Source organism: Hylaeus anthracinus, unplaced genomic scaffold, assembly GCF_026225885.1.
Source record: "Hylaeus anthracinus isolate JK02 unplaced genomic scaffold, UHH_iyHylAnth1.0_haploid 12002, whole genome shotgun sequence".
NCBI lineage: Eukaryota > Metazoa > Arthropoda > Insecta > Hymenoptera > Colletidae > Hylaeus > Hylaeus anthracinus.
Window position 1 is genome coordinate 4339808 of NW_026534349.1, and position 27766 is coordinate 4367573.

The 27766-nt window shown below is 45.5% G+C and overlaps 3 protein-coding genes across 5 annotated transcripts in view; 2 read left to right on the forward strand and 1 right to left on the reverse strand.

The window, feature by feature from the left end:
* Positions 1-35: 35 nt before the first annotated feature.
* Positions 36-3745, forward strand: LOC128892385 (homogentisate 1,2-dioxygenase). 2 transcript variants are annotated; one of them, XM_054152761.1, is made up of 8 exons: positions 36-154; positions 386-521; positions 1297-1433; positions 1527-1713; positions 1791-1970; positions 2037-2260; positions 2429-2555; positions 3082-3745. In XM_054152761.1, the coding sequence occupies exons 1-8, from the start codon at positions 137-139 to the stop codon at positions 3399-3401; spliced, it is 1329 nt and encodes a 442-aa protein (XP_054008736.1). In that variant the 5' UTR covers positions 36-136; the 3' UTR covers positions 3402-3745. The 2 variants fall into 2 exon arrangements, with proteins under 2 accessions (XP_054008736.1, XP_054008737.1); XM_054152762.1 differs by lacking the exon at positions 1297-1433.
* Positions 3746-4316: 571 nt separating this feature from the next.
* LOC128892534 (uncharacterized) lies at positions 4317-7123 on the forward strand. The gene is made up of 9 exons (XM_054153032.1): positions 4317-4636; positions 4840-4900; positions 4979-5143; positions 5215-5445; positions 5521-5814; positions 5898-5999; positions 6082-6233; positions 6310-6706; positions 6778-7123. Exons 1-9 carry the CDS (start codon positions 4469-4471, stop codon positions 6987-6989), a joined length of 1782 nt encoding a protein of 593 aa, XP_054009007.1. The 5' UTR covers positions 4317-4468; the 3' UTR covers positions 6990-7123.
* A 37-nt stretch (positions 7124-7160) lies between these two features.
* The window catches only part of LOC128892532 (proto-oncogene tyrosine-protein kinase receptor Ret), a 28027-nt gene continuing 7421 nt past the window's right edge, over positions 7161-27766 (reverse strand). The window contains exons 2-19 of one of the 2 annotated variants that reach the window (XM_054153031.1): positions 19757-19978; positions 19569-19699; positions 19067-19202; positions 18427-18683; positions 16960-17131; positions 16736-16833; positions 14313-14590; positions 13904-14095; positions 13281-13453; positions 12577-12786; positions 12397-12499; positions 11043-11214; positions 10253-10557; positions 9625-9811; positions 9400-9529; positions 8976-9177; positions 8740-8918; positions 7161-8638 (exon numbers count right to left, since the gene is read on the reverse strand). In XM_054153031.1, coding sequence (XP_054009006.1) covers positions 8238-8638; positions 8740-8918; positions 8976-9177; positions 9400-9529; positions 9625-9811; positions 10253-10557; positions 11043-11214; positions 12397-12499; positions 12577-12786; positions 13281-13453; positions 13904-14095; positions 14313-14590; positions 16736-16833; positions 16960-17131; positions 18427-18683; positions 19067-19202; positions 19569-19699; positions 19757-19978 — 3548 coding nt within the window. In that variant the 3' untranslated portion in view covers positions 7161-8237. Of the gene's footprint in view, positions 8663-8739; positions 8919-8975; positions 9178-9399; positions 9530-9624; positions 9812-10252; positions 10558-11042; positions 11215-12396; positions 12500-12576; positions 12787-13280; positions 13454-13903; positions 14096-14312; positions 14591-16735; positions 16834-16959; positions 17132-18426; positions 18684-19066; positions 19203-19568; positions 19700-19756; positions 19979-27766 lie in introns of both variants that reach the window. The other variant, XM_054153030.1, reaches the window with a different exon arrangement.

Sequence of the window (27766 nt, forward strand, 5' to 3'; positions counted from 1 at the left end):
AACATGTTTTTATTTTGCATAATGTTAATTCTGCTATGATATTGCGTGGCAGCTAAGGTCGACCGGTGTCGTTCACGTATAAAAGGGCTTAGCTGTGGCACAAATCGCGGATTTTGCGACAAGAGAACATCTAACGATGAAAGACGATTTGCAGGTAAGAGGATATACATTGTATATACATTGTGTATATATTTGAATCTACGTTCGAACAGTACTAGTTACATGACAACCTTTGGAATATAATTAAATTCTGTAAATAACATAAAAATTAAAAATTTCTAGCGAAGTGGAAGAACAATTGTCACTTGTCATTTGCATCAAACTTTAACTATCTCTAGTCGACGGTAATGTAGTTAGTGGTTAATCTATGTTTATGTTGTTTTAGTATCTGTCAGGGTTCGATTGCGAGTTTTCCAGCGAGGACGCGCGATGTCCTGGCGCTCTGCCCGTTGGACAGAACAGTCCTCAAAAGTGTCCTTACGGGTTGTATGCCGAGCAACTGTCTGGCACAGCGTTTACAGGTAAGCTACAGCGAGTCCTTCGCAATGGATACCACCGAGAGAAACCTTCAGGAAAAAACAAGTGTCGTCTGAATTTTTCACGGATCCAAAAATGACCCGACTAGTCGACACATTCAAAAAGCGAAAGTTGCACAGTAGTTGACACTTTTTGTTTCATTAGCGGATACTTAGCATTGGGGAAAGTGCCAAGAAAGTAGGCTGCATAGCACGTTTTATAGAACGACCTCTTTAATTCCAAGAATGGAAGATTAAATGATAACAGAGGTAACTAAGAGTCTTGATTCAGAGCATCAACACACGGACGCGTCAGAAAAATGTTCTGTCGCTTTTTTCTCTCTCTACCACTTCGTGCTAGTTCTACCGAGAATTGACAGTCGATGATAAGATCTGCCTCGACTAGTTGTTGACTACTGGTGCAATTACTTCGCGCATGGATTTGATTAACTTTCATATGTTCCTTCTATCTACGACGCAATAAATATCGTACAATTTGATTTACACCGAAAGTTCCAAAAACGAATTAACCGTGTAAGTGAAGGACTAGCCGCGGTATAGTCGGTGGAAGCGACGCGGTAGCGAACACTAGGCATAGTGACCCAGTTACATCGATTCTTGCTCGTTTTCTTAGTGTTCCGTCCACGTGTGAGCACCCTTCTTCGCGCTCGGTAAAACTTACGTGTTCCACCAACTATATCGAGAAAAGAACTACTTGCATAGTTCACCGCTCGTAGCTAGTCTAATGCGAACCAATGGTGTGCCGTCTGGCGTTCAATAGCCCCTCGATCACAGAACAAACGTTCCTGGCTCTATCGGATTCGACCATCCGTCGTTCACAAGACCTATCAACCGATTGTTGACGAAGCTCCTCGTTTGGTCTACGATTGGGATGCCACTCATCCAACACCAAATCAAGTATGTCGAGTAAACTTTTCCACGACGATGGCCGATGATCGATGCCTTCTTCGTATTTTCGAGACCTTTCTTGATTCCAAGTATTCTTCTTAGCTGAGATGGAAACCGTTCGACGTGCCGAGCAGACAGGCAGCGGAAGTGGACTTTATCGACGGCTTGCACACGATTTGCGGTGCTGGTGACGGTCGCACGCGACAAGGCGTAGCGATCCACGTATACCTCTGCAATGCTTCCATGAGGGACAAAGCCTTCTACAACGCTGACGGAGATTACCTCATCGGTACGTAGCGAAACCAGCGACAAAGAGCCTTTCCTATGTTAATTAAACAACGACAAAGAAAGGAATATTTATCGCAGTTCCTCAGCTGGGACCGCTGCTGATAACCACGGAATTCGGCAAGATTCGTTGCGAACCGAACGAAATATGCGTGATCCAGCAAGGTATGCGGTTCAACGTAACGGTCTTTGGACCGTCTCGCGGATACATTCTGGAGGTGTTCGATGACCATTTTCGCCTTCCCGATTTGGGGCCCATAGGTAAGTACATCGTCATAATCGAATACAGAAGAGTAACATTTATAATAACACACTTATCGCGATTAGGAGCAAACGGTTTGGCCAACCCGCGCGACTTTCAAACACCGGTTGCGCTCTACGAGGACCGCGATACCGATTACAAGATCGTGTGCAAGTATCAGTGTAAACTGTTTGTCGCCCAGCAAGATCACAGCCCGTTCGACGTGGTGGCCTGGCATGGAAACTACGTGCCCTTTAAATACGACCTTGCCAGATTTATGGTCATCAACTCGGTTTCCTTTGACCACTGCGTGAGTACATTTATGGCATTGACTCGATTAAATCCAGGCCTTGTCACCCTCCGACCGTCTGACATTGCTTCAGCTAACACCGTGGAGTTCTTCCTCTGCATGTGATCCGTGTTGAATTTAACGCGCAATATTCAACGTTGTACAGCTTTCGTTTCGTTTGTCCGTCAGGATCCCTCCATCTTCACGGTCCTGACCTGCCCCTCGAGGAAGCCAGGAACAGCGGCTGCCGATTTCGTGATATTCCCACCCCGTTGGTCCGTGCAGGAGCACACTTTCCGGCCTCCTTATTACCACCGTGAGTAGAAAGTGGACGCACGACGCCTCTACTCGAGCGCAAACGCGAAGAGGGAACTTTAACGAACGGCCGACGGTGAAATTTCGAGAGTGTCCGTCCGCGTAAAGCGGTGTCGGTGCCGTGATCTATAATTGAAACCGAGATCGGGCCCGCCACCTCCCACCTCCTCCCGTTTTCTTTTCGCTTTTTCGCTTTCCAGCTGAAACGCGGATAACGACTCGCGACCGTGGTTCCGTCCTTTTGCCTTTCTACGACGATTCGTTGTCAATTGCACGGTTCGCCGACGAGAGCTTCCCAGCTCGACGCTCTTCGTCATGCTTGACCGGTTCTAGAAGTCGTTTAATCGCGAGATACATCGGTGAAAACTCGGAATTTTCTCTGATCATATCCATCGATTTCCTTTTTACTCCGACGACGATAATGCCGTTTCTTTCGCCCCGAGAAACGTATCGTTTCTCCGTCGTTCGGTCGCGGGCCTCTTTTTCTCGAATATTCTCGAACCTAACCGATACGCCTCGACCTTTAGGGAACTGTATGAGCGAGTTCATGGGCCTCATAAAGGGCCGTTACGAGGCTAAAGAGGATAGTTTCCATCCAGGCGGGGCGTCGTTGCATTCCATTATGACCCCTCATGGACCGGATACGCGTTGTTTCGAAACCGCTTCTAATACCGAGCTCAAACCCGAGCGGATCGCCGATGGAACTCAGGCGTTCATGTTCGAGACCTCGTACAGCATGGCGGTCACCGAATGGGCCCTGAAAACGTGCAACAAACTCGACAACGATTACAACAAGTGCTGGGAAGGCCTGAAGAAACACTTCTCTGAAAGCAAGACGATTCTGTGATTATTCCTCGAATAATCGTACAAGCGTTATCAACTTTATCGCACTTAAGATGTCTCGCCTGGTTTTATACGTTTTGTTTTCTTTTGCAACGAACGATAAAAATATGATCTTTTTCGTTGGTCTATATCTTATAACTTTCGTTATTTTTAAGCACGCATGATGCTTGTCGACGACAAACAAAGAACTACATACTGTAATAAGAATAATTTAAATCTTAATTGATTGTAATAAACAACACTTTTACGTCGCCGATGATAACGATCAGGTAAAACAAAAATTGTATAATTAATTGTATTGTATTCTACGAAAGTCTTTTAATAAAATAAAGATATGCAGAAGATTGACCACTGTTTTACTCACTTAATCCTAAAGAGTCACATACTTACATAAACGAATACAGAGGTAGTGTAATTAAAATGTATTATTTAAAATATCAAATTGCGCTTCATGGACCCAAAATTGCTATCGCCATCTCGCGGTCGATAGAAGGAACTAATCTTGGAATTTTTCATTTTTATTAATTTTAATAGCTTGGATCAGAACCCTTAAAAGTTACTACTGGTGGCGCCATCGGTGGCAAATCACCCAAGTTCGTAGTGAAAATAGTTCTCACTGTTGTCCCTAGATGGCGCCACCAGTTCCTTTTAATATCTTATTATTTATTTTTCATAATTGTATAGCTAATACGATTCCTAGCTTTATAACACAACGATACACTATTTTAGTATGTCAAAGTCATCATTTTAATGAATAATTATTTAATGCAGCAATAATTATCGACCGTTTAGTTCGTGTGGCATTATCTAGTAGCAATAATTGGAACTATTTTCACTACAAGCTTGGGCGTTTTCCCGCCGATGGCGCCAGTAGTACTGAATCTTGCTCTGAGCGGCTCAGTGAGCGATGCACTTTCTGGATGCACCCAACTGCACCCAAATAGCGACTACCAGTTATCAGCGTCCAATGTGGTCTATTGCTTGTCATAATCGCGTCGAGGAAATTCGTATCGAAAGATGTAGACTGTGATATTGTGTTGTTAATAAATCGAAGTATTAAAACGTCATTTGATGCAACGTAAATATGTTCGCGTCAATAAACTCTCCGTTCAGTCACTGCCATTGACTTGTAACTATAACCTTACGATGTGGAATATCGTCAACTTGGCGATACTTCTTTGTTACTTCAGCAGAAGCGTTGCAGCCTCGTTTTGTTATCCAGACTACTGTCAAAACACGGTAATTCTTATCTTATCTTATCTTTGCTTTCGTTCGAGTTCCTTGCAATCGTATGTTAGATCTTCGAGATCGATGAGCTTTATTTGTATCTTAATCGTAAATGGGTACTAAAACAATAGACCACACCTCAAGTTTGATTCACGTGAACTTTGAACGAAATCATTCTTGTTATTTTCCTGTAAGGAGTATGTCTCTTGTTACAGACGAGATTAGCTCCCATACACGGTTTCCAGTGTGTACTCACAAACGTTCAAAGGGGTGGAGGTATAGAATTATTATTAAATATGAATGTTAGATCTAAAGCATAAAAATAGTAGCAGATGATAAGACTATGTTTTGTAGATTGTTCTAACCTCACCTTCGAAAGTAAGACCCATGAAGCGCCTAAAGATGATACAACCAAATTTAGTCTACGTACTTATGTGTTCAAAAAACCTCTTCGAGGATCTATTCAAGAAGTCAAAGTTACTGCATTTAATTTAAGCATTACCGATGCAAATTTTCACCGTAAGCATTTGACACATGTGAACTTTCATAGAGTACCTCGATAGTACATGTAATTGTCTATGTTAAAATAGGGTTAACCACAATTTACCGAAGTTTGCTGGATGAAAATGAGTTGGCTTGTAGACGTATAGACCTTTATGGGAATCAAACTGATCCTGCTCCAAAAGAGTTATACGTTTCCTGTCCGTTCTCAAATGATTCTTACGAATCCCTTCCTTACAGACTAGATTATTTAGTGACTGGGAAAACATACAACTATAGCAAACAATATATTTTCAATGTACCTGTGCATAAATTTATCGGTGAGCATACAAAACATGGAATGGAAACTTTCCATAGACAGTTTGATATTATTAATATTATTCCTCCTTTTGCAGAAGAAGGCATAAGCATAAAAGAATACACACCATTTGTATATATTGATGTATCTCATGCGCCTCTTCACTTGTTACACATTCAATCAATGCCAGAATCATATAATGTTACAAAATACAGAATTCGGTTGGTAAACAACAATACGAGTTCGATTATTTTCTCAACGACAAGTGAACGAAATATCTCGTATGACTTCACTGGACACACTGGTGTGTTTTATTTTAAAGTCTCTGCTATACATCCACTTTGCGGCGAAAATGAGTGCGCGAACAGTACAACGCCATTCATCATTATACGTGAGTAAAGAAAAATTATTCATACGTATAAGTTTATGCCAAATTTTTTCAGTTAAATGCAATCATGAGCTTTTAATTTATAGAGAAACCGTCTCACCGTCTTCTCATTATGATCATCAGCACTGTATGGATACCGCCGGCGATCCTTTGCGTGCTTTACCTCATTTACAAATTTTATAAAAGGGGTAATGTTGTAATACAATAAGTTTCATAATAATACCTTTTCTTCTATTACATTTACGTTCTTCCACGTGGGTATCGTTGTAGGGCTGAAAGGGAGAAGAAAACCTAATTGTTTGTTAGTTTATTCACCGACGCGCCTAACACATATCAACGCGATGATCGAGCTGGCCAAATATTTGAGAAATTCTAACGTTGCTGTGATAGATATGGTCGATGTCACGGATACCACGAGAAAAGTTAGTATAAGAAACGATCATTTGTTCCGATCGTTTTTTGCGCAAACCTTAGTCTCACATCTTTGCATCGACGCAGGATACCGAAGATTGCTGCAGCAGTGCTTTCCGAAGCGCAGACGTTGTTCTTGTAGCAACTTCTCCGCCGCCTAAACAGCCTGCCGTGTCGTTCATTTATCGAGACAACGATAATTATTTTTTAAGATTAGTCAAAGAAAATCAGTTCCAAAAAGGAAAGAGGTATTACATCGTGCAATTACCGTACTGTACGCCGAACGACGTGCCCGAGGAAACGAGGCACTTGAAGAGATTCTGTTTGCCCAAAGAGCTACCCAAACTAGTGAAAGTTATTCACAAAATAAAAAATTCGAGAAGGGTTACCGTGTGCGATAAGGAATTTTTAGATAGCGTAAAGTTAGCGAAATTGGAGATACTCGGGGAAGACGCGAGTATGACGAAAGAAACACGAGAAACCGGTATCTATCGATCGTAAACTGTGCTCGGATTAAAGGATTCGATAATTTAATATTATACCTTGATGTTGCAGAAAATCTTCTAATGTCGGAAAGCGAGCAAATTTCAGACACACAGAATTCCGTGGCGACGGTATCCGAAGGTGGCGTCATACCTCAATCCTTCGCGACCAATATCGACGAGTTGAATTTGCTCGGGGAGACCGGAGAGGGTGGAGAATCGTTAATTTATAAATCACCGTCGAGCAATGACTGCACGTTCCGCGTCGACGAATTAAACTTGTGATTTTATACTTTTCAGTACTTTTTTTGTTAACGTCCAAGAACAAATTTATCTTGCGTAAGACTGTTTTTAAAGATGTAGAATATCTTATACCTGTATTGACTCAATAAACGAGACAACTTTTCGTCGCTGTACAACTTGTCACGCCCATTTCTCGGAATTACTCACATATGATTGTTCCTTTGATGAATTTATTGTGTGTGTATGTGTGTATGTGTGTGTATATATATATATATATATCTTAGGTACAAGAAAATAACGATGGCACGATAACAGTTACGTTCACGGTATGCGTCTTCGCTAAAACTAGTCAACTCTTGAAAAGTAAGTATAGAACACGATACAAACTGAACTTGTACGTGTACAATTTGCACGATAAACGAATAACTAACTAATGTAATGGAATGCTCTGCTTTATACATAAATACAAAAAGGGACGTATTTATTCGACGAGGTATGGAAACGCAGTCTTCTTTGGATATGATTAAATTGACCGATACAGTCGTATTTAAATTAGCGCATCGACGGTTATCGAATCTCTGTCTTCGGTTTCTGTTATCCAACGCCGCGAACCTCTGTTCCAGCGTGTACGCGAAAGCGGGAAGCACGTGCGCGAGGTGCATTTTATTCAATTGGAAGCTTAAACGTTTAATGATTTAAATTCAATTCTCTAGTTCTTACGATTTTCTTTCTAGACCAAATTTCTCGCATAGCTGTAAACAATGTTGGAAGATTAAGTAACTAACAGAGACGCGTGCAAAGTTACTCGAAAACAATCGACGTGAAAACGTTTCACAACTTTGCGTTGATTCCGTATAAATTAAGCTACTCGTAAACGACGAAAGCGCGAGAATCAGCGAACTATTCGATCGTTCGCAATAATTTATCCGCACGAGTTGATTTCTTGCGCGTTCTATCGTGCGCGTGTGTCCGACGATAAAAGTATCAGAGTACAAAGGCGTGCTATTTGCATCGAAATGGATTAGATAGATCTAAGTAGACGTGATACAAGTACTTTTCCTATATATTCGATATAGGTCCCGATGCTTTATACATAAAAATAGGCGTAGAAATACAACGCGATATCGGTTATTATCCTGCCACGGGTATCGCGTCATTCAATTCCTTCGAATCGTGAATTCGACGCAGGCACAACGCAGCGATTCTTTTCGCTCATGCGAAAGTAGCTTCTAGCTAATTTCTTTGGCGAATTTCGTCGGTTTTCATCCCCGAATTTTCCTCGCAGACTCTTCAGTTGCCTTCGCCTCTGTCGTCGTCGCCGTTTACATTGGCGAAGACGAGGAGGTCTTCGGACTCGAAGGACTTCTTCCCCTCCATGTCGATGTAGGACTGCGGCCGTTCGTTCGTCGGCGTCACCAGGTCGTTCTCGCTGTCGCTGGTAACGCTCGCGTTTCTGAATTTAATAGGGCTTTCATAGTGATTCGCACGCATACTCGGCGACAGATCGTTTACGTATGACAACTTGACAGAATCATCGGGAAAGGACGCTATAGGTTCCTGCCACAGGGTATGAAGCTTGTCGACGTTGTCGCACTTTGTCACTGTATCGGAAGACGGCTTCTTCAGGTAGTTGACGACGTCGTTCCTGAACGTATCGACGTTGACGTTGTCCGTCTCGTCGTTGCCGGAACCTGTTACGTAAAAATGTTTGGGAACTATTAAGAGTCGTTACTTTGCTCGTCGACGATTAACGCTTTCGTACAGAAGAGACGAGAAAAAGGGCGATACGCACTGCTTGGACTGTCCAAGGCATGAAGGGAGGCGAAGTAGGCCTGATTGTGGACGGTTCTCGGATTCAGATCCAAGTATTCGACGCTGTCTTCCAACATTTTCTCCCAGTGAGTGGTGAGCTCTTTGAAAGACGGCCTCATTCCGGGTTCTTGGTGCCAGCACGACACCATCAGCTTGTACCTACGATCACACATTATCATTAACCATAGGCCAAGCCTGAGAACAGACTCTACTTACAAATGTTGCGAGCAATTCGCTGGTCTCTCCATACGGTATCCAGCCTTGAGTAAGTTGTAGAGATTGTGTACGTCGACGCCAGGATAGGGAGAGGCGCCCAAAGTGACCAGTTCCCAGAGGAGAACTCCGAAGCTCCACACGTCGGACTTGCTGGTGTACACGTGATCGGCCAGGGATTCTGGCGCCATCCATTTCACGGGTACTAGAGACACAAAGACTCGGATTAAACGAGGATTTAAGGCTCGCAGGCCTGGTTGAAACATTCTTCTCCCAAATCCTTCGAGAGTTACGAGCTGGGAGCATCTGGACGCCTGCGGAGGGTCAACAGATTCGAGCCATTGCGAATCGATACAAAATTCTTGGGAATAGAATTGTTTACGTTAATATACAAGGTGAGCCAGCTAAAATGTACAAACTCGCGTACCTCGTCCTTTGCTGCGTTTCAAATAGGCGTCATCTTCGTACACGTCGCGCGTCAGCCCGAAATCGGAGATCTTGCAGACTTTTCCTGCCGCTAATAAAACGTTCCTGGCAGCGAGATCTCTGTGAACCAGCTGGACAACCGGACGGTTTTGTTAGCCAACAAAAATTCCATACCGCGAGTCCTTGCATGTTATATAGACCAATCCTTAAATTACCCTGATGTTACCTTAATGTCTGCGAGATAGGCCATTCCCTTGCTGATCTGCCAGGCGAACGAGAGTATGTCTCGAGGCGTGACAGTGTACGCCGACGTAAAGTCCATATTTCGCGATTCCTCGCCAAGGTTGGACAACGAGGAGCATCCACCGGACCTCCCCTCGGATTCCAAGTGACGGCTGCGTCTTAAGTAATTTCTGCAAAGAGCGCGTATCATCTTAATATCGCGCGACACGTACACCGTCGCCTCTGCGTCGTCGTTTTTTCGCTCTCCTCTATCTAGTAAGGTATTTCGCGCGCGTTTCTTTCTCGCGGAACGCAAAACGGAAGAAGAATTTAATTACTGGGATGTTGCTAGAACCCCTAGCGATTATTGTCCCGACGTTGACGGAATTCCGCAATGCGAAATTCCACGGTTCGTTGACTCCTGTCTCGGCCACTGTTATGCGTGCGTGTATTCGAAATATGAAGGGTACGCTTCAAGGTATGTACAAGTGATAAAGAATCATAAATTAGGTCGTAATGTTTTAATGCTCGATACGAATAACGCAAGTATCAGGGTACATTGAAATTGCTGGAATTTGGAGAATATTTTTGTATACTAACATTCCTCGTATTATTTCGGGTTGTATGCTTACCGCAAAGATCCAAACTCTGCGAACTCGATGATGAGGTAGACCGGGGCTCCAGGGCTGGTGCAAGCACCTAGTAGTCTGATCACGTTGGGATGCTGGGCCTCCTTCAGGAGCTGATACTCCGAGAGCAAATCGGCGAGCTCCGAGGCGCACGCGTTCTCCTTTAGAGTCTTGACTGCGACAGTCGTCGGGCCTGACGTTCCTCCGATGTCGATAGCTTTGGCCCGCAAAACGCGACCGAATTCTCCTTCGCCCAGAACTTGCTCGATGGTCAACCGCGACCTTGGGAATTCCCATTTCGGATCCGGCTAATGAGACACGAAACGATCTCCAATGGAATCGATATAGACTAAGATTTTGCTTCGGTCTCTAGATTCCGAGGCTAAAAGTGTATTAAAAATGTATCGCGCGGAACTTGGATAAGAATATTCCATCGTCAGCATTTAACCAACTAGAATGAACGTGCTTGCAAAAACCGTGTCCAGGAGAAATTGGGAAACTGGATAACGCGTCGCGAGTTAATTTCAGCTCGAGCAAGTTTCCTCGAAATTCAGGATTATCGCATGCATTCGCAGGAAGCGCTGAATTACGTGCACGGTTTCACGCGCCGATGAGTTCTCGTTTAGCAAGCCCAGAAAACGGGGAAATGCATTTGCAGTTTCAAGAAAGAACGACACGACAGCTTCGTGGGGGGAATATGCATGAAACGGGCAGCTTGGAAATTAAGTAAAAGCAGAGCTCGGTTCGTTTACGATTTTGTGTTCCTGTTCAAAGCTTTTGTAACGTTACTCACAGGACAGCTCTTAGGAATGAAAAAGTGACGATTGGCGGCGGTGAAGGTGTCCAGGCCGATCAGCAGTCCATCGCCTCGATCGATGTAATCGGATGGCAGTATGGCAACTCCGTTTGCGTCTCCGTTCGCTGCCTTTCGCTTGCTATCCCTGCGTGTTCCTTTCGCAGCCATTCTAAGACAAAATTTTCATGCGTGCTACATTCCGGCAGAGATTACGGACGGTTAATCAGTATGGTTTTATTCGTGTTCACAGGTAATTCACGTAGGTCTCATTATACGTAACAAATTAGTTTCAAGACCAATTAGCCACCCTTAGCCCGTCCCTCGTACCATCTACATCCCTGGGCGATCGTTTGGGGCGATTATTTTCTGGTTAATCTACATAAACTGGACGACGAGATATTATACATAAGCAACAAAGCCAGGTTCCAACGAGAGATACCGCGAAAGCTGGAACGCTTGTTCCGAGAGAGGAGTTTAAGCGCTTCCCGTGCAAACGATGGGGAAACTTTTTTAATTTCGCGCCCGCTTCTGGAACGCTTCTCGCCCGTTTACGTTCACGATAGGAGTTCGAGGGATCGGAATCGTTGCGCTGGATCGTTTCGCAACTTTCCAGGTGGCATCCTACGATCGCCTTTCACGACGCGAACGAGTAATAGGTGACCACTGGTTGCTCGACCGAACGCAGTCGTTGACAAAAGGAAGGTCTGCTTCGAGAGAAATCGATAGTGCACCCTGATAAGCGTATCTGTCGACGTGCATCGCCGAAATATCAGACCCAGCGTTTCCCAAACTATGCATTGAACTCTGTATCGAATGTTTCTTGCGTGGAATACAGCGTCGATCTTCAAGCATAGATTCAATTCTGTATGTCTCCTTTAAAAAATGAAATACTTGCAAAAGAATGCAAGCGTGTAAATACACCGTGTCGTGGGAAGCGTTGGGTAAATAAAAAAAAATTGGGAAATGCAGTATCAAAGAATCGCGGCCACACTCGTGCTCCCCTATCGATAGCTCGTTGACCAAGCGATCAGCCACTTCGTTTCAACGTACAAGGGGTTCGTTTGAGAATTATCTCTAATTCAGCCAGCTGGGATTCCCCAGCTGTCGCACGAACACCGTATATTTTCTGTCGCAAACACCGCTGATACAATCGTTTCGCCTTTAGTCACGTTTCGCTTCCCTGATTCGAGATTCTTGACCTCTGAGGACTGGGACTAATCGACTGTAACTATTCGTTTACTTGAAAGCAGAGCTCGGACTCCAAACGTAACACGTAACGCTTGAACTATATTCGGCAGATATTTGAAACAGTCCCAAGCCCATTCTACCTTTCGATAATTCGAGTGCTTACCTGTATCTCGAAGTGACGAAGGAGCCAACGATCACGATCAGCAGAAAGAAGCTGCCACCGATCAGGCCTACCATGCAGAAAGGACCGCAGGGACCACTGGATGCTGCGAGAAAAGATGAAAGAAATTTAAGCTAGTCCGCGATACACGACGCAACCGTGCTCGTAAAATAATCGACGAACCTTTTCGTGCGTCTGGCACGAGAACTTCGTTTTCTCGGTCTCGCAATTTACCGTCCGTCCCATTTTTATTGCCTTTGCCGTGGTTGTCGTTTCGCGCGGAGAAACCATCCACGTTGCAGGTGCATTGCAGCATATCGTCGCACTTGCAGGTCCCCACACCGCTCTCGATCCCACGGCCATCTTTGTTCATGTTGGCCCAATGCACGTCCACTGAAAACCCCAAAGTTCCTCGTTGCTGCATTTATGCTTCTCGAGCTGGACGATTCGAACGCACGCGAGTCAGGAATTTTTCTACCGTTCATGTACAGAATCTACGAACTGCGGCAGCTTTCCGTGGATTATAGCGAGTAAAGTAATTGGATTTTAAAATGTACAGTAACATGTGGTAACTACGGTAAACTGTCCAATTTCAAGAACTGAAAGACTCTTTCTTCGTAATTTAATGTGAAATTAAGACAATTTAAATAAACTTCAATGAACCTTATTTATATTTTACCTAACGAATTGAAACGAAATATTTTACATACATAACACGATGAGCAAAGTTTTTGCAAACAATTTTGCAATTTCATAAATTGGAATAAATCATGTAAGTTCAGACACGAGTTAACTCGTGACCAAATCAACAATGTGTTAATATTCGAATTATTTTCAAGTAAGTAATTCCTTTAATTGCTCGTCGTTAAGAAGATCAAGTTACTTACATTCCGTGCAATCCTGAGGGCAAATGCGGGGGTCGAGTTGCTCGAGCTGGTCGCAGTGGTTGTCCGGGCAGTGCGTCAAGTCAGGGGAACAAGTCGGGTAATGATCAGACATCGTGGCGAACTCGGACCGATTGTTCCACCTCCACATACAACGCCCGTTAAAGTTGCCCTTGCTGAAATTTCGATGAGTTTCTTTGGAAGTCTTAACGAGATTCTCTCGCCTCGACACTTGGACAAAAAACTTAATGCTCTCTAAAGTATTTTTAACCCTTCTCTCTTAACGATTCCACGTGGCTTTATTTAAACTGGCAAACTTAATTTTTTTTTCTCTCTCTCCTTAAAGATAACGTAAGATCTCATCGATTGCCTATCTTCCAACCCAAGACAACCCCTCGGAGATTAACGTTGCACCAAAAAGCTCGTGACCAGGCGAATTTGGTGCAAGGCTGAGATGGAAGAGGCTCCCAGGCACCATCGAAGGAAGAAATACGAGCGGTTGTGGAATTTCGAAAGGCGGAGCTGTTCGTGGAAAAGTAATCTCGCGGGAGCGGAGAGGAGAATTTTTCGCACGGCAGACGTTACTCGCGCGAGGGATGCGAGGAGCGAAGAGAAAACAGTTGTACCTGAAAAGTCCGCTGGCGACACCGCAGCTGGATTCGCAGTCCTCCGGCGTTTCCGCGTTGGCGCATGAATGCAATCGTCCGGACTTGGTGTGATTGCAAGCGTCGACCTTCGAGGCTGACGCGTTCGTCAAGCCGATCCTTATCTTCGAAGACATCACCGCGCGATCCTTTCCGCTCCACTTGATCCTCAGACTAAAGTACCGGTTGAAAAACGGTTAAATCGGCCACGAGCAGGTCGACACCTCGATGCGCGAGCTTAGAGAATCTTCTCGATTCAGAAATTACAAAATGCATTGTGCCCGACAAAGTTCGAACGTGAAACGTACCGAAATCGGGAAACCTGGAGGAGGATTAAAGTCTACGAGAAAAGGTACCGCGGGGAGCGCGTTAAATCGAGCGTGCGACTTACGTGAGGTTCGCTGGCTGCGTCCTGAGGAGATTCTCGTCGGTCACGTAGACGATGCCACCTTTCTGCGTGACGCCGAAAGCGTTCGAGCCGTGGATGCTGAAGTTTACAGAAGGGTGCAGCTCGCCCGACGGTTTCGCGACTCGCGAGTAACGAGAAGCCAGCCGAGCGACTTTCACACTCGAAGGATAGGATAATTGCTGTCTGCTCGATACGGAGGACACGGTCGTCGTCGTCGAAATTTGGTGATCCGGCCCGTAGACGGTCAACGTGACGTTCAACTAACGAGACGAATCGTTCTGTAAACCTTTTGCCTGACTACATTTTCCAGATAAAAGTTTTTACCCATTTAAACAAACACAAAAATATACACTATCGTAATAACGAAATGTAAATCGCGTGACACGTTTACAGATACAAGCTTTTGGTACTCGATACACGACAAACAGAAGCGAGTTTGCCAGTGCACTTTAAGTGGATTTTGCTTAGAGAAGGTTTGCACAGAGTTGCCAGAATCGAGTTGTCAAGCGTATAGTGGAAACATTTCTAAAATCAACATAACGCGTCGACGGAACATATGCGTCTTGTTGTTTGCCAGGCAACGTACAAAGTTTTTTTCATCAAAATAATTATAAACGCGCACGTTAATTGGTAGACAAGAGTTAACCATTAACGTTAGGTGCAAAATCGAAAATTCATGCCATAAAGGCCTATCTCGCTATCCGATGGGTCATAAAGGGTACATACACTGTTTTACGAGCTCCTCTTTCGAGGTGAAACGTTCTCTGCAGGACGCTATAGTCATCGATTTAATCATTTGCCGACGAAATTGAACAGAAAAGACCATTTACTGGACAAAGAAGCTAGAAAGTAATTGCACTTCGCGGCAACGTCAAAGATGAACAGAATTTGTATGTGAACTGATAAAATGTGACCGATTCCACTCGAATGAAAATTCAGCTTGCCTCTAAATTACGTTGTTATTAATTTTAAAGGGCGTTATCGAAATAATACATCTGCGGAGTTGCAGTATCTCTGGTCACTCGACGGTCCGATTTATGCCCTTCGATTGGGACCATTATTTCACGTGGATTTCGTCCCTTCTATTTACAATGAAAACAAGTATTTCCCTTGCAGTTTCCACGTTTCTGTTATTGGGGATTCCCAGGGAATTATTGGAAAGCGCACAGGATTACTTATCCCCCATTAAGCGTCGTTATCGACCAATTGTACCGCTCCGATCGAACACTTATTTTCAAAAGCAGACAACGTTATCGAGAATGGCAGCTGCGCGTCGTCCGACTACTCGATTCGACGAGCACTTATTTCAATCGGATCGCAGCAATCGACGACAGAAAGATAAGCGGACCGATTCAAAGTTCCAAAAATTGCTGAACCGCGTGGGTACGAAAGAGTGGATCGAAAATGTTCAGGGCGGAAGTTTGACGAGTAGATAATAAGAAAGTTCCGCCCACGCTAGGGCCATCGAGCAATTTTCGCGCGAAACGATCCCATTAATTCCCGCTTAACCCGCTCCGTGGAAACCGTGGTTGAAACCGCGCCTCGCCCACCCGACGCTTCTCGCAGCTTTCGTTGTCTAATTGTTTAACGAGCCGCGATTATATCTAGCGGATACCGAACAAACGGTACAAGGTGCGTTTAATTGCCTTCCCTTTCGTTATTGGGATAATTTCGTCGAGTTCCGGACGGGACTGGTCGGCAGGCTTGACGCCGTGCACTCGAACGATATTTCCATCGAGAGGGAACGTTTGTCGATGCTCGAAACGAACAGGGGGCGGGAGGGGAGGGGGGGGGAGGGCAGCGAGGGTAGCAGAGCTTTTCGAGGAGGGTTACCATCGGAACGGACGCATCGCTTCGAGAGATTTTCTTTGATAGCGCGGAGGAGGGGAGAAAAAGAGACCAGGGAGACTCGTAATTGATTCGTCGAGGCTTCCAGGTTCGTCGATGACTCTCATCTCCCGAGTTGCTTTTGGCAATGGTCGATCGGTCGAAACCACCTGACGTCCTTTTGCGCGTTATCTACCCTACCGAGCACATTCTATCGTTGTTACGCAGGTAGCCTGTCTGGCCATAGAATCCCCGCGGACTTTCCCTTGATACGTGCTACCCCCTTGGCGCGAATCGCACTCAACCGCGTGGTTAGACGAGTGGACCTAATTTTGTCGTTAACCCAATCGTCGAAGCTTTCAATTTGTTTGCGATAAACGTAGCTCGGGTCGCCGGAAAGTAAGTGTAATCAGTATGAAAATATTGTGCGAGTCTAAACGAAAAATAAAGCACAGAGATTCGAAGCCACGATCCTCGGATCCACAGTCGACCGCTTTACTACTGAACAGTTATTTTTCGATCGTTTTTAAAACATACCAGAAGTACTGGAATTACTAAGTATTCGCGACGACACTCACCGTATTCTCGCCGTATCCTGGGAGAAGAGACGCGTCCTCCACTCGAAGCGTCACGCGATAAGGTGACCTTGGTAGCAGAGTGGTTTTAACCGAAAATCCTGCAACAGACGTGGACGAATAGCTCCAACTGCAGCTTAGAGAATCACGCGAGAGCAAACGTTTTAACGATACGAGGATTCAAAGGTCTTAGACGACACAAAATTCAAGCAAAGTGGTAGACTAACTTGGAACTATCGCCGTGTAAGGGACTTCCGTGGACTTCGCGATGGACATAGGCTCGTAGGTGACGGTCAGAGCATCGTGCGTGTCCCCGAGGATGCGGATGACGTAACGATTGCTGCTCATGGTGTCCGCATCCCTCACTATCAAGTCGATCTTGTTCACAAACTGCTCGGCCTGTGGAACGAAAGCTCTGACCAAGCTCTTGTGACTGATTCGATAGGGTCGAGCCTCTCGAACGCGTTCGAAGCAATTTCAACGCACTCGCGTTTCAAAGCACTTCCATGCAATCGAATCTCGAGGAACGATCAAAGGTAATGGACGAATTATGAGGTTACACCAGGTTGGAGATTGTTGTTCTAAATGGCTACCTTTAAGAAGAACTTTTGGCTGTTCCAGTCTCTAAAATACGTGCCTCGGCGATGTCTCGAGCAACGTCAGCAGAGATGGGACCAATAATTATACCCGTCGCGCCCATGATTCCCAGTAGACTGACGAAGCATTCGCTGAAAATGCAGGCAGCAATATATACTGCGGTTTGGACGGTTTTTATCCCATTTCCATAATGTCTAACTAAGCAACACTCGGGGAGATCATCGTTACTGAAATTTTCATATATTACAGGATAAATAGCCCGCGCGACACGAAGACTCGAAGCTGTTTCACGAAGATGCTCTGCAGGCTTCCCTCTTGCCTCAGCTCTTCTCCACTTACACCAGCTGACGCTTCTAGAGGACGGTTCTCGGTGCCTCGACGGTTTATCATTCGAACATTATGCAAATACGTTGTCCACGCTGCTCTCTTCGTGCCAGCTACACATGTACAATTATTAATTATTCCTGATAGCTAGTCCGTAGCAGCTTTCCGTCGAGACATTCGCGCTTAATTTGCGTAAACTGAACTTGCTAAACTACCTAATTCGTTTCATGTTTTAGAGCTTCCAGCATGGTGCAACCCCATAATGGTCTCGCGAGGGCGGGCACAGCGTTCCACGATTCGTTTTGATACGAATTGCCAGCAGGCGACGCGCGTGTTAGCGAGTTACGGCGTTTCTTTTATCCGCGGCGAGGATAGGGCGAAACGTGCGAAGCTGCGAGCGACGAGACGAGTGAAAAGCTGCGCAGGGAAGGGACGGTTGTACAGCCAGACAGACAGACGGCCGAAGGAAAAAGAGATCCGAGCTTAATCAAGATCAGCCCCCGAAGCCTTTTTCTTCCTTCTCGCGCCCGGATCCTTTCACCCGTTCTTCGAGATTCTTTCTTCGTTTCCGCGTCTTTTCACGTCCGCTATCCAAAACAATGCCGGAAACGATCGCAAGAACAATGCTGCGCTGATTAAGTCCGATCTTTACACTATCCGTTGCGACCAGATCGATTCGAAAACGATTAACGCAGTTAAACGTGTCGCGAATCATACTCGAATACTAAGATTGTTTCGAGATCCAGGATTCGACTAAGCGACGATCGACTCACCGCGGTGAATTTTGGAAGAGTTAGGACGATGTCGGAGTTGTTCCCTTGAACTACGGGCGCGTTGTCGTCCTGATCCAGGATGTCCACGTCCAGGACTTTGATGGGAGCGTGCTGTGCCCCGGTGATTTCTTCCCAGACTATGCACTGAACTTGAATGCTGACGCGTGGCCCTGGACCTCCTGGCGGACCCCACGCGTCCCTGTCCAAGGATGCGTTCGCGAACAGCGTATGGTTCACCACGTGAAAGAACTCCGTGCCTAGAGATCGATTAATTTACTTTATTTAAACGATTGTCCAAAATTTTTGATCACGACCACGCGTGATCTACTTCCTTTGAAAATTTTGCACGCCAGAAATGCCGGAGCAGCAATTTCCGAGCGTTATGCACGCACTCGCGGGCAAGCGAGCTCGTCGATTAATCATGCGATGCAGGGATTCGTGGATCGGATAGATTCCGCGGGACCATTCCACCTCAGCTGTGGTGGAATTATTAATTTTCATTTTGGCGAGCGAACTCGCCTGTCGAGAGAAGAAAAGCCGCGTCGACCCGACTCGAACTCCGATCCCACGATTTTTTAATAATTTTTCATGATTTCAGGTATCAAGAGACGCGCTAATGGAACGTCACTGTCACACTTGCCGTTCAGCAGCTTGTAGTCGGTGATGCGAAAAGTAGGGCAAATCTCAGCGTAAGCCGCAGGCCCGAAGGAACCGATCATAGTGACCGGTTGGTTTTCGTAAATCTTGTATCTCGACGAGTTCCAGAAGCACATGTCCTGCAACAAGTGACGACGCATGGAAACAAATCCTGAACGTATCGTTACAAGGGAAACTCGTCGCAAGCATCGACGTTTCGACCATTTCATTTTGATCCTTTCTAAAAACAATATAGAATACGTATGTCCATTTTTCACTTTTTATTATCTCGCCATCGCGCACATTCGTAGAAACACATTTCCTTCGTTCATTTTCACGTTCCACCGCATTGTTTCTTTAGATTAATTTTCCGTCTCCCGTTTGAAAGGGAACAGAATAAAAAGGTCGACTGATAAATCTGAAATGCTTCGGACGCCTTTGCCCGATAATAATTTATTCGGGCAATAATTCAAAGCTTCAGCGAGGAACGCGGCTGGCGTAATTACCTGAACATGATTCGTGCAATTAATTTGCTTCCCGTCTACGCGAATCGGTTGAACTTTGATCTCCAGGACAGCCTCGTTTCTGGCCCCGTTTTCCTTCGCCACGACCACGACCGTGTCGTATTCGGACTCGCCTACGTAACCAGTGAAGAATAATAACGGTTCGAGGTTACATACCGATGAGAGCTTACCTTCTTTGGGTGAGCCTTGAAATAACAGACTGTTCGTTTCAGGATCTATAGTGGCAATTTCCTCGCGGGGCACGGTGACGCGGTAGCTGACGTTCTTTGGTTCCGACGAGTCGTTCCTGAGAGTCCTCAGCTCCAGCAATTTCACGTTCCAAGACGATCTATCATCGTTTCGCGTCAACTGCGGAAGCCTCAAGCTCAAATCCGACTGTGGAAAGTACAATTCTGAAACAGGGATACATCGCAGGTGGTGTAAGATTGGACGTTACTTAGGTCTATTATAAGACAAAAATTTAATATCGATTTTATTACATAATATTCCCATTTTCCTTCAGTTATCGACACTTATAACTCATCTACATAACGTAATAGAGGGCAGATGCAGATGCAGAGATGCAGCTGCAGTCGTATCTCAGCAAACCCTACATATAAATACCAACAAACAGAGTTCCGGGCCCCGAATTTTATCGCGATGATTTACCACCAGCACTGGGCGTTGAAAAAAAAACGGTGGATAAAACTTTCCGACGGCGCGCGTGAGCGCGCGACATCGATTAAAGCTCGCGAGGGAGCGGAAGTTTTCGCGAAACGGCTGAAGGTTCCATCGCCCACGCGGTGCCTTTTTCGAAAAGATAAGGACGAGTGCCGTTTGTTACACGAGTCACGTTTCTCGTTCGAACGGATGAGCTTTACGACTACTCGATGCCGATGCATACGGTGTACAAGCATCGTAAAGACGATGTACGCAGTCCTTTTGATAAATAACCGGGGTGAATTCTGTTATCGACGCTATAAGTATCGAGACGTTATAGGACACGATTTTTCATCGATGGTTTCATGTTTCAGCTATCAATTGCAATTGAAAAGTTATCGAGACTTTGGCGATGGTACTTGTACGTGGACTTGTAGTTGCTACCAGGGTGGACCTTGTCACGAGAAGATAGGAACAATTTTTAATCCTTAACGAGCATATGTCACTTCCTACATGACGTTGCCATTTTTACCGTGTGGAACGTTTGTCACCTCGGCCGTGACGTAGGAACCTTCACTGCAAGTAAAATAGCTTTACTAGCTTCTTAATAGTACAAACATATATGTAAGCGGAAAAAAAATATGATGTCCTTTTATATGGAATAACGACAGCGCAACATTTATCATGCATGTACAAATCAGATAAAGCGACGATCCAGCAGCAACTCGGGTCTGAAGCGTGGACATTTGTAGTGCTAAAAAAAAAAACACTATTTATATTAATACACAGCTTGCGTAGGATCGGAAAATTTGGCTCTAACGGAAATAAACTTGCCCCGTCTTGCGTTGGTCTAAACTTTAGACTCTAAAGTGTAAAGTTCAACGACGAGGGTTCACGCACGGTCAGGTTCGTGGAAACAACCTGTGTCAAGGTGAGCGTTTAATCGATACACAGAAGGCAGTTGACGATTTATGTAGAGATCTCGCACACGACGTTGACGATACTATCGCGAGCACGAGTCTCTCTTTTTCGCGGAATGTTTTTGCGCGTCGTCGCTCTTCCAGGAACAGGACTCGACCATTTACGGTTCCGAAAGATTTGGACCGACGTTTAATCGTTCGATTAGCGACTCGACGATATTTCACACGACGGAAAAACGCTCTCAGGAAAATGCTCGCTATCGATCCACGGGGGTGATCGCGTGCAGGTTCGCATTTCGATCTTCCACGCGACATTTCGCTCCGCGTCGCGTGCCGAGGGCGGTTATCGCAAGTCAGCTGGAAAATTTCTACGCGCAGTACACATACAAGTCGTTTGCCATCGCACACATTCTAGGGATGCAGCTTTCCTTATTATACACACTTTCGAAGTCATATATTTTAAAAATTAGGACTGTCAATCGATAAACTGTCAATCAAATTATCACTCGGAATAAATACCATTTCATCGAATCGATGCCTCGCGGTATTAATTTTGTTCGACATTAAAGTACTGTATTATTCAAAGAACGACCCAAAATTGGTGCCCCAGAAAGTGTATCCCGTTATTTTAGAACGGTTTGCCGAAGTGGAGCACATGTATGAATCCATTAATGCAAAGCTCTTTCGTGGTTACCGATGTAGAATGGCCTACCATGTACGTACAATAGAAACATTTAAATAATCGATTACGTTGGACAGCCGACGGTTCTGCAGAAGATGGATGAGCTTGACGTTATAAAGCAGTGGTCGTCATTGATTTATCGTTAAAGTCTGTTTTAAAATAAACGGACACCATGTCAGAGATTTGACTCGAATGCGCTAATATAAACCCAGATTCCGTTCGGGATAAGAACTCTTATTCGATTTGCTAACTATTTCATTGTCGTATTGCAGCTGCCCTCGTAATATCGGTGCTGGAATCTTACGGCAGTAACAACTATTCGAGGGGACACATCGGAGAACACAAATTGAGCCCAAAAGACAATGCATTCCCGACGTGGGGGTAGCTAAAGTCGCCGATATTACGCATCGTGAAAGGAACCTTCGGAAAGGGAGAAGATAAGGGTGCTCCTGTCGTCGAGAGCCATCGCGAGCGATTCGGCTGCGTTTAAGTGAGTTTACGAGCGAACGAGGGTATTCGGTGAAAAGCACTGGGAACGAAGATATTTCGGTGGTAGGTTTTTCGAGCGAACGAGGGCGAAGGCGAGGCAACGGCGAACGGGGAGAGGGACCGTCAGGAAAAGCGTGCAGCCGCGAGACGTCGGTCACGCGAAAGTCGAGTTATATCCACGGTATCTCCGACGCGTTGCGTACGACGTGCACGCCTCTCCAGGCATGTTAATACGATCTCGCTTATGGTTTACCCTGTACAGAGTTCTTCGCGTGCTAAGCGCCGCGCTATTTGCATATTTACGAGCAGACCGAGTTGGAAAGATCGCGAGATTCGACGCTCGGCTCAAGTACAGCGTCGCTTCTATTATTAGTCGACGATGCTTACGACTTTGCAACTTTTAGTCGAAACCGATATATAGATCACCGTTGGTTCGTTACTCGAATGAATGATGCACCGTCGGGAACCATTTTTGCTCCTTAACCCCTCGAGCACCAATTTCGCTCGAACCGCTGTGGCACTTTAGCGGTTCGGACACGGGGTGGGTGCTTTAAAGGGTACGCGATGAGTCGAAATTACGATAGTAACGGTTATCGCGGAATTTTATGTTGGAGAATTCTAGAAACACAATGATTCCTGTATCGGTGGCCGTAGGACTTGTACGTGCTCAACGCCGAACCCTCGTTAATTTCACGCTAGATCTATTCACGCTATTTACAGATTGATCCAAGTGTTGTTTCCACACGTCTACGCACACTTATTTGCATATTTACTAACAGACCGAGCTGGGGGGAGATCGCGAGATTCGACGCTCGGCTCCAGTGCCTCGTATCTTCTATTCTTAGTCGAGGATGCTTAGAAACAAACTCCGCCGGGTAGAGAGTCCTTTCCCCGTTCCTCATTTCCACGCTTCCTCGAACCGTTATTATCGACTTTTTGACCCGGCGTCGGTGCTCTCGAGCCATTAACGTTACGACAAAGATCGAGAAGAGACTCTCCACCGGAGTTGTATAAATGGACTATTAATTTGCGGTATCGAACGCAGTCAACCCCGAGACCTAGACACGGGACGCTCGCGCGAGAGAACCATTGCGACGGTAACTGTCTCCCCTAATCCCAGTTTATAGGTGGTGTCACCGGTTGGACGTCAGGAATCCTCGACGAACCTGGAAAATGATACTCAACGCGTTTCAATGGACCTAACCGAGCTCGAAGCTGGGGGATTTATTAAACAGCTTCAACGTCCTCTGTTCGTGATATGCGACTTCCAACGAGCGTGTGGGTGGATTCGGTAGCGCCGAGGTCGAAGAGGAGCGTCAAACTCGCTTTGCACCGATGGCCAATTCGCGCTTTGCTGCCACTACTTCGCTCTTAGTTCTACCATTCGTTTCGGACTGCGAACGCGTATATCAGAAATCCAACGTCAACCAAAGCAACGTGTTTTCCAGGTGCTGGAACCATTTTCGAACCCATTAGGATCGTATCACCGCGACAACGGGCAGGAAAACGGGAGAACGGCGCTTTAGGTGCGCAGGCACGAGATCGTTGCACCTGGAAACCCTATTCGCACATCGAGTTACAATTCCCGAAAACAGAGACCGTGAATACGATACGCGCAGCCATACAACTCGCGAGGTACAGCCCTCAGGGTCGGCGATCTCCAAGGACCTTCCGCGTTTAGGGTCGGGACGAGGCCTAGACTCAACGCAGACGATGGGAGCCACCCTAACTCCCTGGCATGGACAGTGTTTCCCCGTGGATCCTTGCGCGAGCCCTGTAAATTGATCGAGACTCGGTCGCCCAACCCAACGAGACGAGCAACTTTAGTATTCGTACACTTTACAATCCTTACTTTATAACTGTGTCTACGATGAACGATGGAGTAATCGATTACATTGCTTTGGTTATGAATTGACGATGATAGTCAATCTTCGTCGCCGAAGTCTATGCTCCAGGAAAACCAATGATTCTGTCGCAAGTTTTGCTATACAGAGCTCATTATTTAGTCTTTCGTGTAAGTTGTTCATTTAAATTTTCAGGGCCCCAGGGTAGAAATAAATCTCCGCCTTTGCCGTGCAAAGATCGTAAGTGCGAAGGCGGAGATAAATTCTCCATCTCGTGTTTGCCATATATGAAGGAATAGCGTATCTATACCACCTATGAACATGTAACGTTCGGTAAGAATTTCGTTCTACCAGAATGAAAAATGAGTAGGTCATGCAGGCTTTTTTAATTTCCCAAAGGAAAAGTTTCAGGACTGTTTCCTTCCTCGAGCCGGAGATTCGATTGTATACCGAGTAGGAGAAATGTGTTTCTTATCGACTCGTAACGCTTGCGAGACGGACTGCTTCTTGACTTTGAAGCAAACTCGTGACGCGGAGTAGGTGGAGCACGATCCACACGCATGGACACCTGCGCGCATGTGGCATCGATAAATAACGGCGCGCGTTCCCTGTCGTTCCTTAAATTATCACCCAGTTTCCTCCTTTTCCATTTCTCACCTATTCCTCCGAGTTCCTCGATGACGCTCCGAGGCGCTCCGAATTCGGAAATAGCTTAACTATATTTAGGTTACTTCGACACCCCGTCGAAAGATCCGACCAACTGTTAAGCGCCGTAACAACGAACTTACGACCTTCTTAAAATCTTCGGTGATTTTTATTGCCTCCCGGCTCCCGGCTCGCCTAAAACTGTCCGTCAACGCCACCACCCATCTTCGATCCGTACGAAAGGAAATTTCTTATTCCCTTCGCGGCTGCTGTGACGCATTGCGTTACGTTGCGTAATTAACGATCGCGGAAATCGTTCTTCTCGCTCTGGTCGATCCCGTTCCAAGCGCGTGCGACGACTCTCGTTCGCACGTCAATGATGATTATTATTATAAATGAAATCAGACTCGATGAAGAGTGTTGACAATAATTTCGATTAAGCGACTATCCGTACCATTAATCAATGCGAGAGGAGAGAGCTTGCGTTCTCGGTACTCTCCGTACAATTAAGCAAGATACATCAATTCTACGGTCGACCTTGCCCGATTAATTCAATCGAGCCCTTTACTTCGGCGGTGGCTATGAAACCTTCCTCGGGATTCGATCGATCGTTCCGCCTGATCGATGAAGGAGGGCAGCTTCTTAAAAAGTAGGCCATGTTTACCGCAACTTTGATTAAGCGCTCGGCACCTTATTGCCAGTAAAACTGCCCCGATATGTTTGCGTTGGGGTCTTGGGACAAGCTCATCCAAGTGCCAATAATAGAGCATAAAAAGGTGAATTAAACAAGCGCTCGATATCGCGTCTCGGTAGATGTCACGATTTGCGTGAAAGAATTCTTACGTTTCATTCGGCGTAATCTATTTTACTAGAGAACGATCGATCGATCTATTTTTTTCATTCTTCTGTATCCACTCCTCGATATCGCAAAAACGAATTTAATCGCGAGTGCCCGAAGCTGGCGTAAACCGCGTGAAGCAGATTGTTCACACGACCGTCCATTTCCTGGTGTCCTCCCAGTCGCGGCGGTTGAAAGTGGAAGTAACTTTTAACACGAATAAAACAGACGATCGAGTTACGGGAACTTAACGTCGAAAGTTGCTACAGGTGAAACATTTGCGCAGTTGTATTCTCATTATCGTGGCTCGTGTCTAGCGTTGGTTCGATCGTGGTTACATCAACGAATACATACGTAGCTAAGCGATGTTGACAAGGGTCAACCGCGTGTCGTTCGACGCACTGTTTGCTCGGTATACATACATCCCGCGTTATAATGTTGCGGATGCAATGTGCAAACGATACACTGGACGACAAACTGCGATGGTTAATTTTCCTCTTTACTGTGCGCCGTTGGTTCGTCGATCGCTTCTGGCTGTGCATTCGTTTCGCGACTAGGAAATTTCTTTCATAAATTCTAGATTAAAAGATTCTACTTGTATTGTAATTCGTATTTTATTTTGCGTCTTTGCGTAGAAGCTTGGTCTCTAATAATCTTAATTGTAAGGTTCGAGGCGAGTCGATTACAATTCGATTAATTAGCATCGTGCACGTACGTCGGCGCACCGGTGCATTAGCGTGTTTGATCGATTATCCCTAATTAGCGATGCATTATCAGATTTACGTTCTTCCGAGTTCAGAGTGGCGTTGCTTAACCATTCGCCAGACACAGAGGGTTCGCCTAATGTGCTCTACCGTCGATGGAAACATATCGATAGCAAATTCAATTAATCAACCTGTTTCTCGCCTTGTGCTCGATATATCATAATCGTGAAATACGAAGAAAATATCGCATCTGAATTACCAGGAACGGAATGGCCACCTTTCTATGCGCGTTATACATATTGGTCTTTGTTTAAGCAGAAACCATTGCCGGGGCGCGTTGTGGAGACACGGGGCAAAAGTGTCTTTAACGCGCCAACTTTTCCAAACAAAGAATCGTGGCCTCCACGGAGAGCCAAACAAGCCTCGTAGCATGTTGGATCTGCATTTAATTAACGCCAGCTTTAAGAGGCTCGGCATTAGCATACGCGTAATACGTCCACCCGAAAGGAACCACCGTAAACTCACTTTCGACCGGCCGAGGCGTTCGTCTTCCTACTAGCAAACAGTCTTTCCGTTTAGACTTTTAAATTAGGTATTCGTACGTTAATCGTCCTATTCAAAGAGTCGCTTTAGTCGAACGAAAAACGAAGGCGAGCGTGCCAGGACTCGCGCGAAAGACGGAAAAAAGGGGGGCTTCGTCGAATGCGGCCTCCCAGGTGCGACATTTGTTGTAATTTCAACGACAGCCACGCTCCGAACCGAAACTGCGCTATGGAGGCATAAATTGACTTTGACTTTTCAATGCAAATTACGCGATACACAAACCAAGTGGAAATTGGGAGATAAATTTAGATAAACATGATCTTCCAACCACCGTGACGCGAGAAATTGGAGAATATTTGTAAACAGATTACTCGATACGCGTCGATAATAGGATTAGATTTCGAAAACGTAGAAATGGCAGCTTCGTGTGTTCGTGAAGAAGGTATATTGCATTTAATTTACATCGTTACGCCAACCAGCAAATGCGACACCGCGTTTTAGGATATCTTCCGCGGAGAAAATAGTGAGATCCACGAGGATCGAGGGTAATAGACCAGTTGTCGCATTTGCAAATTAATTAATCGATCGCGGTAGACGGTCGGGACCCGTTGAAAAGAAGGTTTGACAAAACGGTCGTACGTACATTTTAGTATTTGGGTTATGGGGTGTGGCAAAACCGAGAAGCCCCGTGGGATCGTCGTTGTTAATGTCGGTTCACCTACATACCTAACGCTATTCCTAATAAACCTTAGATTAAATTACACCGTTACAATCTATTACGCGAGAAAACGTAAGAGACCAACGCTATAGTAACTCCTGGATGTCGCAAATTTATCGCGACCCCAACCCCAACCACTGTCGCGCCTTTTATTACCC